Source organism: Pseudonaja textilis, chromosome 7, assembly GCF_049901715.1.
Source record: "Pseudonaja textilis isolate UNSWEBS1 chromosome 7, rPseTex1.2, whole genome shotgun sequence".
NCBI lineage: Eukaryota > Metazoa > Chordata > Lepidosauria > Squamata > Elapidae > Pseudonaja > Pseudonaja textilis.
Window position 1 is genome coordinate 11,754,189 of NC_141996.1, and position 18,737 is coordinate 11,772,925.

The 18,737-nt window shown below is 38.9% G+C and overlaps 1 protein-coding gene across 1 annotated transcript in view; it reads left to right on the plus strand.

The window, feature by feature from the left end:
- The first annotated feature begins 15,260 nt into the window (after positions 1 to 15,260).
- PIWIL4 (piwi like RNA-mediated gene silencing 4) overlaps positions 15,261 to 18,737 on the plus strand; it is a 39,887-nt gene continuing 36,410 nt past the window's right edge. Inside the window, exons 1-3 of the mRNA XM_026706865.2 lie at positions 15,261 to 15,429; positions 16,375 to 16,456; positions 17,884 to 18,009. Of these exons, the coding sequence (XP_026562650.2) occupies positions 15,346 to 15,429; positions 16,375 to 16,456; positions 17,884 to 18,009 (292 nt within the window). The 5' untranslated portion in view covers positions 15,261 to 15,345. The remainder of the gene's footprint in view (positions 15,430 to 16,374; positions 16,457 to 17,883; positions 18,010 to 18,737) is intronic.

Here is an 18,737-nt window from a genome sequence, read left to right on the forward strand (position 1 = left end):
ATCTAGGCAGTTCCAGTTGCTCGTTACCTGAATACCTGGTTGTTAGGTAAGGCAGCTTCTTGCCAATTTTCCACAATCAAGTCAATGGGAAGCCAACAGAAACTTGCAGGCCTCAGGCCCTGATGATTGGGAAAGGGAGTGTGTGTGATGGCCTCAGAAGCACTTGGGTTTTCTCTGCAGACCAAACCCACAAAAAAAAATGTAAATTGGTTTTTGCAAATTTAGAAATTTTGTATAGTACAATATATTAGTTTTCCGCTCTGCAAACCAAATTTCTACCAAAATGGTAATAAAAGAAACCGAGAAAGAAAGACAATAATACTTCTAAACCTGTTTGATCAGAATAATCTAAATGTTTTGCCTTACAGGCTCATTCTTCTTGAACTTTTGCCAAATGCACATTGCACATTGCACATTACAATCAGGTGCTTTTTAAAGCAACATGGAGGAAGAAAACTCCGGTCCAGTTCCAATCTAGGAGATAGGCATTGGAAATAAAATGGAGGCTAATTGGGAAGAAAGATTCTGTTTATTGATGTACAGAACCAACAACAGCATGTAGTTCTGGGACAGCTGGCAAATTAGCTTGATGAATGCAAGGATTTTTATACAGTTTACAGTATTGTATAATTTTGAGGTTTGCTTTGCATGCTTTTATTATTTGATTGGTGGTATGTTAATCCTATTAAGTATTCAAAGTCATGTCCTGGCCTTCTTAAACCCATCAATTAGAACTGAAAGTTTTTTGTTTGTGAATATCCTGGCCCGAATTTCTTAATGGGCACAAAATATCCATCTTTTCTGGCACTGCTGGAGGCTGTTGGGGCTGCTTTATGCCTTTGTTAGATTTTTCTCCATTTCTCCTTTGGGGGAATATAATATTTTGCCTCTTTTAATAATCCCCAAAATATTTCATTCTAGGCGGGAGGCTTCCGGAAAACACACACAAAATGGTTCACATAGGCATGGGAACACTGATCTAACCCTCAAAGAAGTTCAAGCAATATAAGAAAAAAAGTAACCTTTCTTTGAAATTTCCTGGTGATTTCATCCACTTATCTATGTGATCTTGGCAACGGAATGTAAGTGGATCAAGGATGAAGGATTCAGAGAGAGAGAGTCTACAATAGCAAAATAGCATCTACATTCACACAATCAAATCCACTGCCTCTTTTTGACACGCATCACTCACTCAGGTTCTACGTAGATATAACCCAGCTAAACTTCTGAGCCGAAAGGTCATGTATCTGTAACTATTTCTGTAGGGTGCTTAATAATAATAATACTTTATTGTCATTGTACGTATATACATAGCATACACATACAACAAAATTCACATAACACCCATAGACCAGATCCAACATGTTATGTAGTACCAAGCTGCTAGACAGAAAGATGAGTGCAAAATACAGAAGTGAGGAACTATGACCCCTTTATAACTGGACTTCAACTTCTAGAATTCCTGAGCCACCTTCTGGGAGCTGAAGTCCACAAGTCATATAAGAGCCACAGTTCTCCACCCCTGATATGGATGAATCAGTGAGTATGTAAAGCAGTTACAAATAATAGTGACTATTTATAAAGCACAAAAGCACCTTTGAAACATTTCAACATAGTGGATTTTTTTCCTGCATACAGTTTATTTTTGATTTATGACTGTAATGGCACCTGGCCATTATGGTTATGACATATATGACCAACCTGATTTTACAACCTTTTATGCGGTGGTGGTTAAGCATACATTGCATAATTGAGCTCAGTCGTTCTCTGCCCAACCCAGCTCATAGGATCACTGTGGGGCAAATAAAAGGAAGGAATATTATGGATATTCAGTACCCTGACTTTACTTATAAAGTAACTCAAAAACAATCAAGCTGCATTACAGTTTCATTATGAAGCTAATCACAAAAGTTAAACTGCATATGTACAAATCCCTGGCAAAGGATCACGTGTCTTTAAACAAATTCACATCAGGCTGAAATTCAACCTCTGTAATTCTTGAACAGGTAGTCCTTGATTTAACTGCAATTGATACAGAAGGATCTTGACAGACTTGAGCATTGAGCGCTATCTAACAAAACGATGTTCAATGGTGGAAAAAGTAAGGTTCTACATTTAGGCAAGAAAAACCAAATGCGCAGGTACGGTATATGTGGTACTTTGCTCAATAGTGGTGACTGTGAGAGGGAGCTCAGAGTCCTAGTAGACAATCACTTAACTAGGAGCCAGCAGTGTGCTACAGCTGCCAAAAAAGCCAACACAGTTCTAGGCTGCATAAACAGGGATAGAATCAAGATCACAGGAAGTGTTAATACCACTTTATAATGCCTTGGTAAGGCCTCACTTGGAATACTGCATCAAGTTTTGGTCACCACAAGGTAAAAAAGATGTGGAGCAGAGGTGGTATCCGGCAAGTTCTGACCGGTTCTGGAGAATCGGTCGTGGAAATTTTGAGTAGCTCAGAGAACCGGCAAATGCCACTTCAAACTGCCCCTGCCCCCATCTATTCTCTGCCTCCCGAGTCCCAGCTGATTGGCTGGGTCTTCTTTTGTTGCTTACTGCTTTCAGAAGTACCCAAAAGAGCAAAGTTACATAGCTCTTCCATCATTTGTTAATGAAATAAGTCAAACAAGTGTGAGCATGCATTGAATAAATGTGAGCATGCACATACATTAAAATAGAATAGAATAGAATAGAATAGAATAGAATAGAATAGAATAGAATAGAATAGAATTCTTTATTGGCCAAGTGTGATTGGACACACAAGGAATTTGTCTTAGTGCAGATGCTCTTAGTGTACATAAAAGAAAAGATACATTCATCAAGAGTCGAGTGTCACAGTTAATAGTAGTCATAGGGTACAATAAGCAATCAAATCATACTAGGAAACAGTCAATATAAATAATAAGGATGCAAGCAACAAAGTTACAGTCATACATTATTCAGTCATACATACATACAGTCATACATTAGCAGAAAACTCCAAATACAGAAATTACTTAAAAGGAAACAACCACAAAGTGAGACAATTTCTGGTAAAAAAAAAAACCCCAAAAAGCCCATTGGGGACATTGGATTAACTTAACAACTATGTCATCTGCTTAATGACCACCATACAAAGTATTGAAAAAATTGGGTCCAGTCACATGATGTTACAACTGTAATTCATTACAGTGAAATTACAACCGTAACTCTAAACTCAATTACGATTATAAGTCTATCTATACCAGGGGTGTCAAACTCAAGACCTGGGGGCCAGATCCAGCACGCAGGGTGCTTAGATTTGGTCTGGGGGGCTGCCCTAAAAACAGCAAAGGACCGGCCTGTCTTGTCTCTGCCAATGAAAATGGAGCTCAGGAGGGCCGTGTGCGACCCTCCCAGGCTCCATTTTCAGCCATGACGGTCTCCTGCTGCCTTCTGTTAGTGAAAATAGAGCTCCCCCCGCCCCCAGCTCATTTTTACTGGCAGAGGGTAGGGCGCTTGCTGGCAGAGTGCTGGGGCCACCAGAGATAGTCCGGCATGAGTGACATCAAGCTGGCCATGCCCATTCCAGCCACGCCCACCCCGGCCCCCTGGGGGTGATACAGAACCCTGATGTGGCTCTCAATGAAATAGAGTTTGACACCCCTGATCTATACTGTAGAGAGGAAATTTTGTCATATGGAAAAATAAATTCAACTGAACTGCAAGAGAAACATATGAAGGATTGTTGTACGAATCCAGAAGAAAGAAAAAACTGAGCAAATTGGATAGAGTTGGTGAAGTCTTAAGAAAGAAGTCAGAACTTTAAAGAAGCAATAACATAACATGAACATATTGGAAAACAAGGACAATTCCCTTTTACGAATCCGCTAAAGGTGGTAAAAGGTTCCTATTTAAGTCTTACATTTCCAGCAACTAATCGGGCATCCTTTAGACACTTTAGCCAATTTGTCTGGGGATAAAGACCATCAATACATGATAGAAATTCTCTTTTAAGTTATAGCATAAGGTAAATTTCAGTCCCTTCAGCCACATATTTACCTTCTGAACATATTGGTGTCTTATGTTGTATTTTTTGTCCAGTTTATTGTAGGACAAATGGCAGTCCAATCTCTTTTTGAAAGTCTCAAGTGATGGCACTCCCACAACTTCCAAGGGTAAAGGTCTTCCGTTGGTTGATTATTCTCACTGTCAGAAAGTTTCTCCTTATTTCCAGGTTGAATCTCTCCTTGATCAGTTTCCATTCATTATTCCTTGTTTGGCCTACAGGCGCTTTAGAAAATAGCTTGACCCCTTCCTCTCTGTGGCAGCCCCTCAAATATTGGAAGACTGCAGGACTTCCAGTTTGTTCCTCGTCAGAGTCAGAGTGGAATCAGCAATCGTGCGTGGTTTTGCCCAAGCTCACTTGCTGGAGAGTCCCGATCGTGTCCATAACCACCCTGGTGGGGTGGTGAAGAAGCGGTCAATCTCCTGGAGAGTTGAGGGGAGTCGCAACTCCCCTCCCTGACAAGAAAATCACTCCCAAAGGCAAGCTTCAGCAATGGTCCTAAAATGGCCACCACGAAGACAAAGAACAGTCCAGAAAACTAAGTTTTGCGCTGCAGCAGAGAAGTAGCGAGCAGAGTGTGAACAAGGCACAGGACATCGCTTTTGAGGTACCCCAGTATTAAAATAAAGGGCTATCTTAGAGGGTAGTGGTGACTAGAGAAAGTGAGAAAGAAATTGGATCATATAAAACCTGGATTGGATTAATTTGGAGGAGAAAATTTAAGGGAAAATACTTTAACACAACAAAGGTTTAGAAATTAAACTGGATAACTTTTGAATTATGGGCACTTAAAGGGCATAATTAAATGCTGAAATTGAGTGTGTTGAAAAGAAATAATAGCTAATAATTGAAATTAGCGAACTTAATAAAAGTATTATATTCAATAAAGAAAGTTAAAGGTAAAAAGACTCAAGAACGCCACCTGATGCTACAGGAAAACTTCAGTACATTTTTAAAAGTGTCTGGTCTTTTCAAGAGTTTGGATTTTGGAACTTAAAAGAAAATAAAAGAAAATTTATTATAGAGCCAACTGAACAAAGACTCAAGAGTATGGATTGTTGAAAATAAATTCAAAAGATTGGCTGAAATAATATACTGGACTCTGGGATTGAATATATCTATTAAAGAAGAGGATTTTAACTATTAAGGCAGAGGAAAGAAAAGGAAAAAAGGACAAGATATAATGGAGAAACTGTTGATATAAGATTGGACTTACAAGAGTCAAGATTGGATTTGCAAGATATAAGGGACATGATAAAAAATTAAACTTGAAATGTGCAATTATATACTACAGAAATTAGAAATGGTGACTCAGCATACACAAGAACAAAGTAAACCAGAGGGGGAGGAGTTCTATAAAGAAGCAGCCAACATTGAAGGACAAAATGAAGAACAATTACTTAAGTAGGGGGAAAAGGAATTAGAATTAAAAATTTATTGGAAGACCGCTATCATGTCTCCCCGGTCCTTCTCTTTACTAGACTAGCCATGCCCAGTTCCTGTAACCGTTCTTCATATGTTTTAGCCTCCAGTTCCCTAATCATCCTGGCTGATCTTATCTGTACTTTTTCTAGAGTCTCAGCATCGTTTTTATAATGTGGTGAACAAAACTGGATGCAGTACTCTAGGTGTGGTCTTACTAAGGCTTTATAGGGTGATATTAGTACCTCCCTTGATCTTGATTGTATCCCTTTGTGAATACAATTTAGGATTGCATTAGCTTTTTTGGCTGCTGCTGCACACTGCTGGCTCATATTTAGCTGGTTATCCACTAAATCTCCAAGATCCCTCTCACAGTTACTGCTATTGAGCCTGGTTTCACCCAGTCTATATGTGTACTTTTGTTTTTTCTTGCCTAAGTGTAGGACTTTACTTTTCTCTACATTGAATTTCATTTTGTTAGATACGGCCCAGTGTTCTACTCTATCAAGATCCATCTGGATTCTGAATCTATCTTCTTGGGTGTTAGCTATTCCTGCCAGCTTAGTATCATCTGCAAATTTGGTAAGTTCCCCTTCTATTCCCTCATCTAAGGATTTTTAATTAGTTTGTCTTCTATGACTAGTTTGTCTTCCATTTCCAGTTTTAACAGACATTCATGCACCTTAGTGAAAAGGTGTTCTTTGTTTGAACACAGTTCCATTTCAAGGACAGAGCTTATCATAGTTTCTTATCAGTTTTAAATCTCCCTGTGAATTGCAAATATGAAGATTGACACTGACAATTGCAATAGTCTATTGTTAGCTGTTCTCTGGATCTTAATTAAGTATCATCTGTGGAATAGTCCAATAAACCTGCATGCTTAACCATTTTTGTCCAATTCTCATTCTATAATATGCTTCATGGGGGAGGGGGTGTTGAAAGGTGTCAAAATGCCTTTCTTCTGAGGATTTGATTTTCCCGCTGGGAGACCTCCGGCACAAGAATACGGACAACTGCTTGAAAGCTGGATCTTTTTATTTTTCAGGAAGGCGGTGGACAGCGAAAAGTCTGCGTTCCTGGGCTAGCTGGCTTCTTATAGTAAGTCCCTGGTTTTTATACCCTTTTCTCCCTTTGTGAGTTGATTTCATGTGAATGTTTGTATTTGTGCTTAATATTTCAAATCCTGTTTGAGTTTGTTTTTATTCCTGCCGGAAGGCAAACTCCGCAGGGTGGTTAGATTGTATTATCGTTTTTTTCTTAATCTCTTTTAGCTTTATAATTTTTTTTTATATTTGTTTTGTGGCAATCTCCTTTCTGTCTCTTTTGTAATTTATATATTTTTTTGTGTCTTTTGTCTGTTTGTTTTGCTTATTTGGTCTGTCCTGTGTTTGTAAGGATTTCCTATTCTTATTTGTCTAGTTTTCTTAATTACTTAGGCTTTTGTCTATAGGGATTCTTTAATACTTTTTATTTGATTCCTTTTCCTATGTAAGTTTGTTTTATGGCTGGCCTGATGTTCCCCTTGGGCTTTTCCTGTTTGAGTGACACTACTGTCTTCGTGAAGTTCCCTTTCCACAGGGGGAAACCATAAAGATATTTTTGGGCATAATCTCACTTTATATTTATTCCAAATTCTCAAAATGGTTGCCTATTAAAATGGTTTCTAAAATCAATAGTTATTGCACCATAAGTACACATGCCATCAAAATCTCAAGTTTTGACCTTCTAGATTTTATCCTTTTATCCATTAACATTACTCATTCCTTTAACCTAACAAAGTAAGAGGCTGCAAAATACAATTTCAGATCTGGCACACCTAAACCTCTCCTTTCTTCAGCATCACACAAGAGCTTATGTTTAACACTTGAGATTGTTTTCCCCTTGCCAGATTCATCTGGATAGCTCATTTTGCCTGTATCTGTGGGGCAAGTCTGAAGTATTGTTTGAAATAACATTCTTGGCAATACATTCATTTCATTTTATTACAGATAACCTCTCCATCAAAGATAATTGTAGCTGACACAATCTTCAAATGTCTTGGTAAAGCATGCAATTCAACATAAATATTTTATATTTTTCTCAACTTTAAAGCCTGTTTTATTCATCAGTTCTAATTTTGCTCATGTTTTTATTTAAATATGCTGTCTTTCGTTTGTTAACCTTAAACCCTGGTGCTAAATTCTTTGAGTTTTTTTCATTAGAAATTCTACCCCTTTCAATGGGCCCTCCAGTATCAATACCAGATCATTGGCAAATGCTCTTAATTTATATCTTGCCTTTTTAATTTTTGATCCTCTTATCTCTTCCTCTTTCTTTACATCGCCATTTAGAATTTTTAGAGCTAATATGAATAAAAATGGGGTAGTGGGTACCCTAGTCTTATTCTCTTCTGAAAAACATAACAGTGAGGTCACCATTAACAATAATCTGTACATTTTGTAGTGTACATATATTGGTTTAACCCACTTTACAAGCTCTCGCCGAAATGCATAACTTCCATTATTTTATAAACAAATATGGCTAGCTGAGGTAAAAGGTAAAAAGGTAACTTTTTCTGCATCTAGAAAAAAACCTGGCTTTTCTTTTTTGTTGCTGTAAATCAGAGGTGGGGAAATATGGCCCCTTTATGACTTGTGAACTTCAACTCCCAGAATTCCTGAGCCAGCATGGAATTCTGGGAGTTGAAGTCCACAAATAATAAAAGGGCCATTGTTTCCCAACCCTGCTGTAGATGCTCTAAGACCAGGGTGTCAAACACATGTCGTCACCACAGTGTCACGTGGCATATCGCGACTTTCCCCTTCACTAAACCGGGTGTGGGCATGGCCAGCACATGACTCAGCCAGCCTATGGGCCACAAGTTTGACAGCCCTGCTCTAAGACATTCAGAACTGTCCTCACATTGTCCTATAATTAACTTTTGGGTAAAAACCCACTTGATGGATGACTTCTTGAAGAATTGTCTTGAGTTTCTTAGCCAACACAGATGTATGTATTTTATAGTCACTGTTTAATAATGAAATTGGTCTATAGTTTTTAGTTAAGCTTGGGTCTTGCTTCTCTTTAGATATTAGAATGATATTGGCTTATTTCTATGATTCTGGTATCCCATTATCTTGTACTGTAAAATAGAAGTCATTGTATTTTGGAGGTGTGTGACCATCTTTTTCAAAACATTTATAATAAATCCCCAGAAGACAATCTGGACAAGGTGTTTTCCCTAATTTGATTTTTTAATAACTAATGAGATTTCTGTCATGTGATTGATCCATTCATAAGTTCTTTCTGTTTATCTGTAAGATGAGGTAGGTTCTCCTTTTGGAGATAATCTACTTCTTTTTACCAAAGGAATGTCATATCCTTTACAGAAATTGGAAGAGTAATGATGAAAGTTTCCTTGCATTGCAAAATATCACTTCCTGGAATTTCAAAATCATATTATCTTTCCTTGTTTAATGTACAAACAACCCCTTTCTGGTTTGTATGCATGCTCAAAGTTCATTTGTTTATGGAAATTCAATTTATTCTCTAATTTTCTACTGTACATATATATCATTGCTATTGAAGAAGCTTAATTTGGTTTAGAATATTTATTTTTGTAGATGATTTCCTTAATTCTTCTTTACTTTCAATTTCCTATAAGATCTCATGGATTTTTTTCAGTTTCAATTTATTATTATGTTATATATAAAAAACCTTTAATGTTTTGCTTGTGTCTTACACTGTACTTATGTCTACTGTTTAGACTGTTGTCAAAAAATTCTGTTAACTTCTCTCTGTAATCTTTTACTATACAATCTTTCTGTAATAAAGTTTCATCAAGTGTTCTGTTGGAAGAATTATCCTTCTGGGTTCAGTTCCAAGTAGGGAAGAAAGACACTGGAAACATGGTGACTACTTGGAAAGATGTTTTAATGGTGAACAGGGCCACATGTCTTGGAGCTCCAAAGAAGGAATGACAATCACATGCTTCAAGATGAAGGAAAAAAAGGAGGGGCTGAGATGCTGAAAGTGAGTTTTATACCCTCTGTTGGGATTTGAATTTGAGCTTATATTCTGATTGGTTGGCAGACTCCCATGGGGCCATGTAGGGGCAACTCTGTAGGCTGTCCTGAGTCCCAGGCTTGGTTGAGCCTTGCTGGATGATGATGTAATGAAAGAGCTTTGGGCTATTCCTATAGCTCTACCTGGAGATCTTTGTTATGTAAAATAGCCCGTTTTTACTCTCTTTTTGCAATTTGCATAATTTTTTTCCTCAAAAGAAATAGCATGACGAGTGTGCAATTATATAGAAACTCAGTTTTCCTCAATTTGATGAAAGGTTGATCAAACTCATCTAGAAGGTACCACAATGGGTGAATTTGATAAACCTTCATCCTGTTTAAAACCATGTTTCTTCAAATTCAAATTCAACCATAACAATACAAGAGCAAACAATAGATGCAAACTCAAGGTTAATCACATGAAACTTGATTGCAGGAAATACGACTTCAGTAACAGAGTGGTCAATGTCTGGAATACTCTACCTGACTCTGTGGTTTCTTCCCCAAACCCCAAAAACTTTAAACTTAGACTGTCTACCATTGACCTTACCCCTTTCCTAAGAGGTCTGTAGGGGGCGTGCATAAGCGCACCAACGTGCCTACGGTCCCTGTCCTATTGTTTCTTTTATTTTTCTTATATGTATCCATGTATTCATAAGTATATTTTTACTTATACCTATTATCTTGTAAGCAATTGACAAACCAAATAAATAATTAATAAATTAAGCAGAAGTGTTCAACCCAGCTTCTTCTGTATGTGCTAACTGTCTTCTAGGGCTGTGTTAGAAATAAAGTGCAGTCTGAATATTTCGTTCATATACCCCTGAAGTTACTAGCTTTTTATATGTACCATATTCCAGACCCTTCCACAGCAATTTGTAAACAGTTTTGGAAGTCAGGTTCTAGCAGGATATCTGATCCAAATATCTATTTTGAAAAAAATTCTGGACATATTCAAGCTTCAAATAATTTCAAATAACTTGGTCTTGTGGAAAGGGAACTTCATGAGGACATTGGTGACACCCAAGCAGGAAAAGCCCAAAGGGAACATCAGGCCAGCCATAAAACAAACTTGCATAGGAAAAGAGATTTAATAAAAGGTATTGAAAGAAGCCCCCTAGACAAAAGCCAAGTAATTAAGAAAGCTAGGGAAACAAGAAAAAGAAATCCCTTACAAACAACAGGTCATGCCAAATCAGCAAAACAAATAGACACAAAATATATTGCAAAGGAGACTGACAGGAGATTGCCACAAAACAAATATAAGAAAACTTTAGGACGAAACTGATAATCCAATCAAACCACCCCGCGGAGTTTACCCTCTGCCGGAAATGAAGACAACCCCTGACAGGATTTAAAACATTAAGAAATACAAACACAAGCACACACACACAAAAGGAGAAAAGATATAAAAAATCAGGGGCTTATCATACAAAGCTAGCTAGCCTCAGGAATGCAGATTTCTTGCTATCTCTTGCCTTCCTGAAAAATAAAAAGAACCAGCTTCCAAGCAGGTGTCTGTATCCTTGCACTGGAGCTCTCCGAGCAGGAAAATGAATCCTCAGAAGAAAGGCATTTTAAGCAGCCTTTCAACAGTCTAAAGCAATAAGTTCTCCAGTTCCTCGCCAAAAACTCAGCAACCATCTTGTGTTGCAACAGAGATCATCAGGAATTTCAGAGCTGTACGATAGACTGCAAGATAGAAAAAAATGTCCCAGAGAAAGTCAATAGCAAACTTCTTCTTTAAAGAAAATGACATGAATTTATCCATGTGGTTATCAAGATTGGGTTTAGTGCAAAACTCTAGGCTGTTAAAAGCATCCCAAATATTGACTTTTCTGCCTCTTTTTTCTGTGCTGGTGGACCAGATTTGAGGGCCAGATCTGGTATCCCTTAAAGTTTAAAGCTTTTTTAAAACAGAATAACAGAGTTGGAAGGGACCTTGGAGGTCTTCTAGTCCAACTCCCTCTTCAAGCAGGAAACCGTATACCATTTCAGGCAAATGGTTGTCTAATCTCTTTTTAAAAACCTCCAGTGTTGGAGTCATTCCATTGATTGTTTTAATTGTCAGGAAATTCCTCCTTAATTCTAGGTTGGATCTCTCCTGGATTAGTGTTCACCCCTTGTTTCTTATCCTGCCTTCAGGTGCTTTGGAGACTAGATTCTTCTTTGCGGCAGTCTGTCTTAGGTATTGCATATTTAAATATTAAATAATATTCTACTGCATGATGCCTGTTACTCAGGCTAATCAACCAGGATTTAAGGTTTCAGCACGTTGTGCAAACTCCATCCAATATGTTTTTGTTTTCAACTGACTATGAATAGGCAAACCATGTAAACAGAGACTATTTGTATTCATATCCCCTACGCATCCTTCATCCTAGGTATCCATTCTCCTTTTCAGGCATTTAATAGAAAGTCAAAACCATCATGGGGGGGGGGAGAGGGGGAATGTTTCATGCGCATGCGCCTTTTCGGCGATTCAGCGGTTGTGCTCTCCAGGACGATTTCACGGGAGGACAAAAGCGCCAGGAGGAAAGCGTGGCCTCCTCGGGTGGGCGTGGCTCCCTCGAGGCAAGGTGCAGATGGGTGGCGGTAGTTGGAGGTCCGCGCACGTTTGAACCGGAGGTTCTCGCTTTAGCGAGGCTTCCCTCCAGGTTTCCTGCAGGCGAAACCAAAACAAAGCCATAATTAAGTTATAATTATTATAGCTTTTGACCTCACCTGGTTAGGCGTTGCTTGTGAGGTTAACGGTGAGCGGTGTGTGTGTGTGTGTCACGTCTTTGAGCCCCCATCGCAGAAGAGGGAAGAGTGCCTTTTTCAGAGACTGATCCTGCCTCCTCCCTTCCAAAACGTGACAGCAAGTGTTCCCATACTCGAGGGGCTGTTACAGAGGGAGGGGGTGGTGGGTGTCAACCTATTTTCCAGACAAGGAATAATGGATATCCAATAATGGATGGAAACTGATCCAGGAGAGATTCAACCTAAAAATAAGGAGAAATTCTCTGACCCTGAAAACGAGCAACCGATTGAACAGAAGTTGCCTTCAGAAAGTTGTGGGAGCTTCATCACTGGAGGCTTTCAAGAAGAGACCGGACTGCCACCTGTCAGAAATGGTATAGGGTCTCCTGCTTGGGTGGGTGGAGGTTGGACTAGATGACCTATAGAGTCCCTTCCAAGTCTGTCCTTCTGTTATAAACTACCACTGTTTACCCCTTGCCTTCTTTCTCTTCACAATTTTATTCTCTTCAAAATTTTTGTCCCAGTCATCCAAATTTACCAATAAAAACCATTGATTATTTTGTAGATTCATATTACATTGTCTATTGTCCCAGAATCTTCCTAATGGATCACAAACACACACACCCCATTTTGTCCTCAGGATCCTGTGAAAAAGCTTGGGGTAAAAATAACTAGGATAGGGTTGGGTAAGGGTTCAAATCCAAGGTTCGCCAGAAGACCTGATCTGACTTTTATACTGGCTGCATTTTTATTCCAGATTAAATAATGGAGAACATTGTGTTTCAAGTAGGCTTAAGTGTTTTTTATATGAAGCAGTTCTCAGTGTCACTGTTTAAACAAGGACAAGGATCTGTGGCCCTTGAGATGTTCCGGAAGGACTCAAATTATTGCTATGTTGGCAGGAGCTGCTAGTTTAGAGAATGCCTAATGCATCACACTTTATATCGTGAAATATTATTGAGGGGAGGAATGATTGGAATTAAAGGGCTGTACAGGTAGCCCTCAACTTAGAATAGTTCATTTAGTGACCATTCGAAGTTACAACAGCACTGAAGTGATTTATGGCCATTTTTCACACTTATGACCATTACATCATCCATATGGTCATGTAGTCAAAATTCAGACCCTTGGCAACTGACTCTTATTTATAACGGTTGAAATGTCCCAATGTCATGTGATCACCTTTTACAACCTTCTGACAAGCAAAATCAACGGCAAAACCAGAATCACTTGACAAATGTGGCAAGAAAAGTTGTGACATGTGACAAAATGCACTTAATAGGTGTTTCACTTAGCAACAAAAAATTTGAGGCTCAATTGTGGTTGTAAATAGAGGACTACCTGTATTCATGCAGCAATATAACATACTGTATGGTAGTTGGCCGGTAATTGTACAGAAGATTTGCAGCAATTCAGACTGCATTGTTTTGTCTTAGCAATACAACAAACTCAACAAATATATTTTTCTTAATTTGGTGGTTGAAATCAAGAAGAGACTCCTGTTCCTGTGGGAACTAGTGTATGGTAACGGTTAAGGCAGTATTTCTCAAACTTCGGTTCAGTTCTCAGCATGAAAGCTCTAGGTAACCTATGGGCAGCCATTTTCTCTTCATCGAGATTATTTCACAGGGATTTTATTGTGGGAATAATGTAAAAGAAGATCCCTGTGTAGGTGTTTTTAGCTGCCCAAAAACACATGGAGCGTAATTCCAGCAATAATAAATAATTCAGTACATGCTATGTGAGGAAAAATAGATGAGCAGGGAGACACCTGTTTTAGATGTCTTTCCTCTATATTCTTCATCTTGGTCAATTCTCATTTTATACAGTACTTTTGACTCAGGAATTAATTTATTAGATTTCTATTCCACCTTTGTACAGGTGCTCAAGGTGCTATGCCCAGTGCTTCTTTCTTAGTGGTGGGATTCAAATTTTTTTACTGCTGGTTCTGTGGGCATGGCTTGGTGGGCATGGCAGAGGAAGGTTACTGCAAAATCCCATTCCTTCCCCACCTCACTAACCTGATTTCCAGCTCCATTCTCCTGTGCAGGGCAACACAAGAACACCCAGCTAATGCAGAGGTAGATAATAGATGGGGCTGGGGCCAGTCAGAGGTGGTATTCTGAACAACTCAAAATTTCCGCTACCGGTTCTCCAAACTACTCGAAATTTCCACTACCGGTTCTCCAGAACTGGTCAGAACCTGCTGAATACCACCTCTGTTCTTTCTCCTATTTTTCTCCATCACTACAACCTCTATGAGATGGGTTGGGCTATCTAGGCCAAAGTTGCTAATTGGTGGATCCTGCTTCTGGTCCAATTTCTTAAGTCGCTGGTCCTCAGCGTAAAGCTTCAACAAAGAATGTTGAGAAACAGGATCAGTCTTTCAGCACAGTTGAAATACCATTTTTTAAAGCAGGCTCTGACTCATGACTGAAGAGCAAGATACAAAGGCAATAAGTAAAAGCTTAAGAACTATACAATTGCTCTAAAACATAGGTGGACACCCATAGCCAGCTTTTCACCAGATTGTAGCTGCTGTCATTTTTTTTTTAAACTGCTTTTTATAAGGTTTAGTATAACAAGCCCTCTTGATGAATGAGAATGAGAAAGCTATAACTCAAATTTAGCCTGTATTTTCTTCAGAATCATCCTACATATGAATGGAGAGTTTCATAGGGAAAAGTCAAGTTTTGAAATCTTTGGATTTGCTCTCTTGTGCCTCTCTTCCATCCACCAAAAGTCAAGTTTTGAAATCTTTGGATCTGCTCTCTTGTGCCTCTCTTCCATCCACCAAATTTATCCTCCTGGGATTAGAGTTAACAGAATAATAGAGTTGAAAGGGACCTTGGAGGTTTTTCGTATCCAACCCCCTGCACGAGACCATATACTATGGTATTTCAGACAAATGATTGTCCAATCTCTTCTTAAAACCCACCCAACTTAAAACAACTTCTGAAGGCAAGCTGTTCCACTGATCAATTGTTCTATCGGGAAATTTCTTCTTGTTTCTAGGTTGTTTCTCGTCTTGATTATTTTCCATTCATTGCTTCTTGTTCTGCTTTCAGATGCTAATTCTTTTTATTTCAGTGAGTCATAACTAGAATAATGAGTGGACGGGCTCGTGTGAAAGCCAGAGGACAATGCTTTCCTGGAAGAGAAACATATGGACAAAGTGATTTCTCAAAACCTGTATGTTTTTACGCCTCTGCTTGTTTACAAAATGCTGATCTTCCTTCATGGGTTAGGATTAGGGTTAACCCTTCAAGGGGCAACTAAATCATTAGACCAGTGTTTCCCAACGAACCTTTATTATGTCCCACATCCTTTATTTAGATTTACATTTAATGATTCATAATAAACTATTTTAAAAATAGTTTGTTTAAAACGTATTTGTGGTCTGTATATAAATGGCTGTATTTTTAATTAGCTGCTTGCACTGACTACTATATTTTGTCCTAGGAAAACAAAGTACTAAAAAAACAAAACATTTGAACAGTTGCTAATGAATCAAATTCATACACTCTCCAAATAAATCATACAGGCAGAATTAAATTCAGGGAAGATTTCTTACAAAAGAGGGATTATTAACTGATGCTATAATGTTAGTGAACCCAGAAAGAAAATTAAAACAAAGGGTGTCAAATCACTGTGATAAGTGATAGAAAACTAAAAAAAAAACCCTATTGAAAACAAGATATAGAGATCTCAGGCTGAGAGAATGTTACTTAACCTAATTTATTTGGAATGATTTATATATTGATAAAATGTTTGTCCTGGGGATATAATTTATATTTGTAATAGTGTTAGTTTATATTTGCGACATCTGAAAGAGATGGATCTAGTTATGCAGTTAGACCTGTTTCTTAATCTTTCCATGACGGTTTGTCTTATTTTACCTAATTTTGTGGTTTAGTAAAAAGGGAGACCTTTGATAGCATAAAACAAAAGAAAATAGTTAGTCAGACTGGTGGCATTTTGTAGCTTCCAATTCTCAAAATCTTAGAACAGTAGAGTGTTACTTAATAGCAATTTTTTTTAAAAAAAAATCAGAAATCAACTCAGTGGAAAAAAGTATAATCTGTTCATAGTTGTTTTTTTTTAATTTACCACTGTTTATCATTTCTACCTTTAAAGGGTTGTTCCGGAGACACTGCTTCTTACAGTGTGCCCGAGGCCAGTAGCAGCCATGTAAGAACTGAAGAACAGCCATTGAAATGTAAGCAAGTTAATTGTGCAATAGCTATTCTTAAAAGAGCCTAATCTCTAAAGTACATGGAAATATTTAAAGTACAGGTAGCCCTTGACTTATGATTACAATTGCTCATGTTGGAAGAAATATCCCTCTGGTTCAGTTCCAAGCCAGGAAAAAGTCACTGAAAACATCTAGGCTGATTGGAAAGGTGATTTATTGATGAACAGGACCACATGGGTTTGCGGTCCTGGGCAGCTGACCACGTGGAGTCGAGAGAGAGAGAGAGTTATTTATACTCTCTCTTGGGCTTTGAACTTGAGCTTCTATTCCTGTGCAAGAATATGTATTCTATTGGCTGCTGTCAGACTCCCATGGGGCCATGTAGGGTCATGTTTATCTGAATCAAGTTTGGTTGAAGCCTGGAGAATGTATTGTGCAACTGAGATGATGCAATGAAGGGTCTTGTTGTGCCATGTGGTGAGCTCTGCTGCTAGATGGTAGAGGGCTAATCCTATTATGTCCTGAGGGGTCATCAGAGGTGGTATTCAGCAGGTTCTGATCAGTTCTGGAGGACTGGCCGCGGAAATTTTGAGCAGTTCAGAGAACCGACAAATATCACCTCTGACTGGAGATTTTATAGTATCTGTCCCATGCCACGCCCACCAAGCCACACCCACAGAACCAGTAGTAAAAAAAATTGAATCCCACATTTGAGGGTCATGCCTTAATGCCATCACCCTGGAGCTGAATGTCTTTTGTCTTGTAGATAGGCTGGCCCAGTCCTGCTGGGTCTATTAAGAAAGGTGGGGGCTGCTTTTCAAGAGCATATCTCTCCTTCAGGGAAATGTAATATTGTGCCTTTTTAAATATTTCCCCAAATATTTCATTCTTCTAGGAGAGGGGTGGGCACTTACTTTCTACAGTACTCAGTTTCCACTGCTAAATAAGGCATTTGTTAAGTGAGTCATGCCCAAATATACAGCCTTTTCTGCTGTGTTTGTTAAGTGAATCATTGCAATTATCATGTGAATCTCAGGGTTGGTGAATCCAGCTTCCCATATTGACTGTGCTTGTTTGAAGCCATCTGGGAAGGTTGCAAATGGCGATCACACAATCCCTGGGCACTACAACTGTCATAAATACATGCCAGTTACCAAGCGTCCAAATTTTGATCCCAAGATCATGGGGACGCTGGGTTGATCATAAGTGTGAGAAACGGTCATATGTCACTTTTTTCAGTGCCGTTGTAACTTCGAATGGTCACTACATGAATTGTAACTCAAGGACTACCTGTATATAGTTCAGCATCCAAATGAAATGAATCACAATAGACTTTCACAATTAATTAACCAGCGCACCAATTTTGAAAGTATTGGTTTACAGCTTGTTTTGTAACTTCATTTGTTTTCTGAGACTGCCAACGCTTTGTTTTTGTTTTTTTCCATCTCAAGATGGCTTTTCTGTTGGTCCTTCTGGTTATACAGTGATGGAGAGAGGGGGGAGGATCCAGTGTAAATTTCGGGACCTGGAAGTGAATACCAGAAAAGCAATGGTACATGTAAAAGATTCTAAAACAGGTATAGTTTATTGTTCTGTTTTCTTCCGTTTTTCTTCTGCTCTTAGCATTATCCCAGGGGTCTCATTTTATTATTATTTTTTTGAGGACTGGATCAGCATTGTAGTTCTCCTGCACGGGCCGACCTGGACCGGTGGTCGGCCTCCTGCAGCACCCTGCTGGCCAAAACAGGCACGGGCCATGCACACACACCCCTGCACCCCATTTTCGCTAGCAGAGGCATCGCAGGCTGGTCCTTTGCTATTTCCAGGCTGGCCCTGTGGGCCAGATTTAAGCATCCCATTGGCTGGATCCAGTCCACACACCTTGAGTTTGACACCCCTGCACTATGCTATGCTGGGGTTCTTTGAGCAGCTTTGAGCAGCAGGTAGTCCTCAACTTACAACCGTTTGTTACAACAGCAGTGAAAAACTGCCTTAGGACTGTTTTTTTACACTTACGATCATTGCAGTATCCCCATGGTCAGTTGATCAAAATTCAGACGCTTGGCAACTGGTTTCACTTTTATGACGGTTGTAGTCTCCTGGGGTCATGCGATCCGCTTTTGCGACTTTCTGACAAGCCAAGCTGATGGGGAAGCCAAGTTCACTTAACAACCGTGTTATTAACTTAACAACTGTGGCAAGAAAAGCCGTAAAATGGAGCAAAACTCACTTAACAAATGTCCCATTTAGCACCATCAGTTTGGGGCTCAGTTGTGGTCGTAAGTCGAGAACAAACCTGTATTTC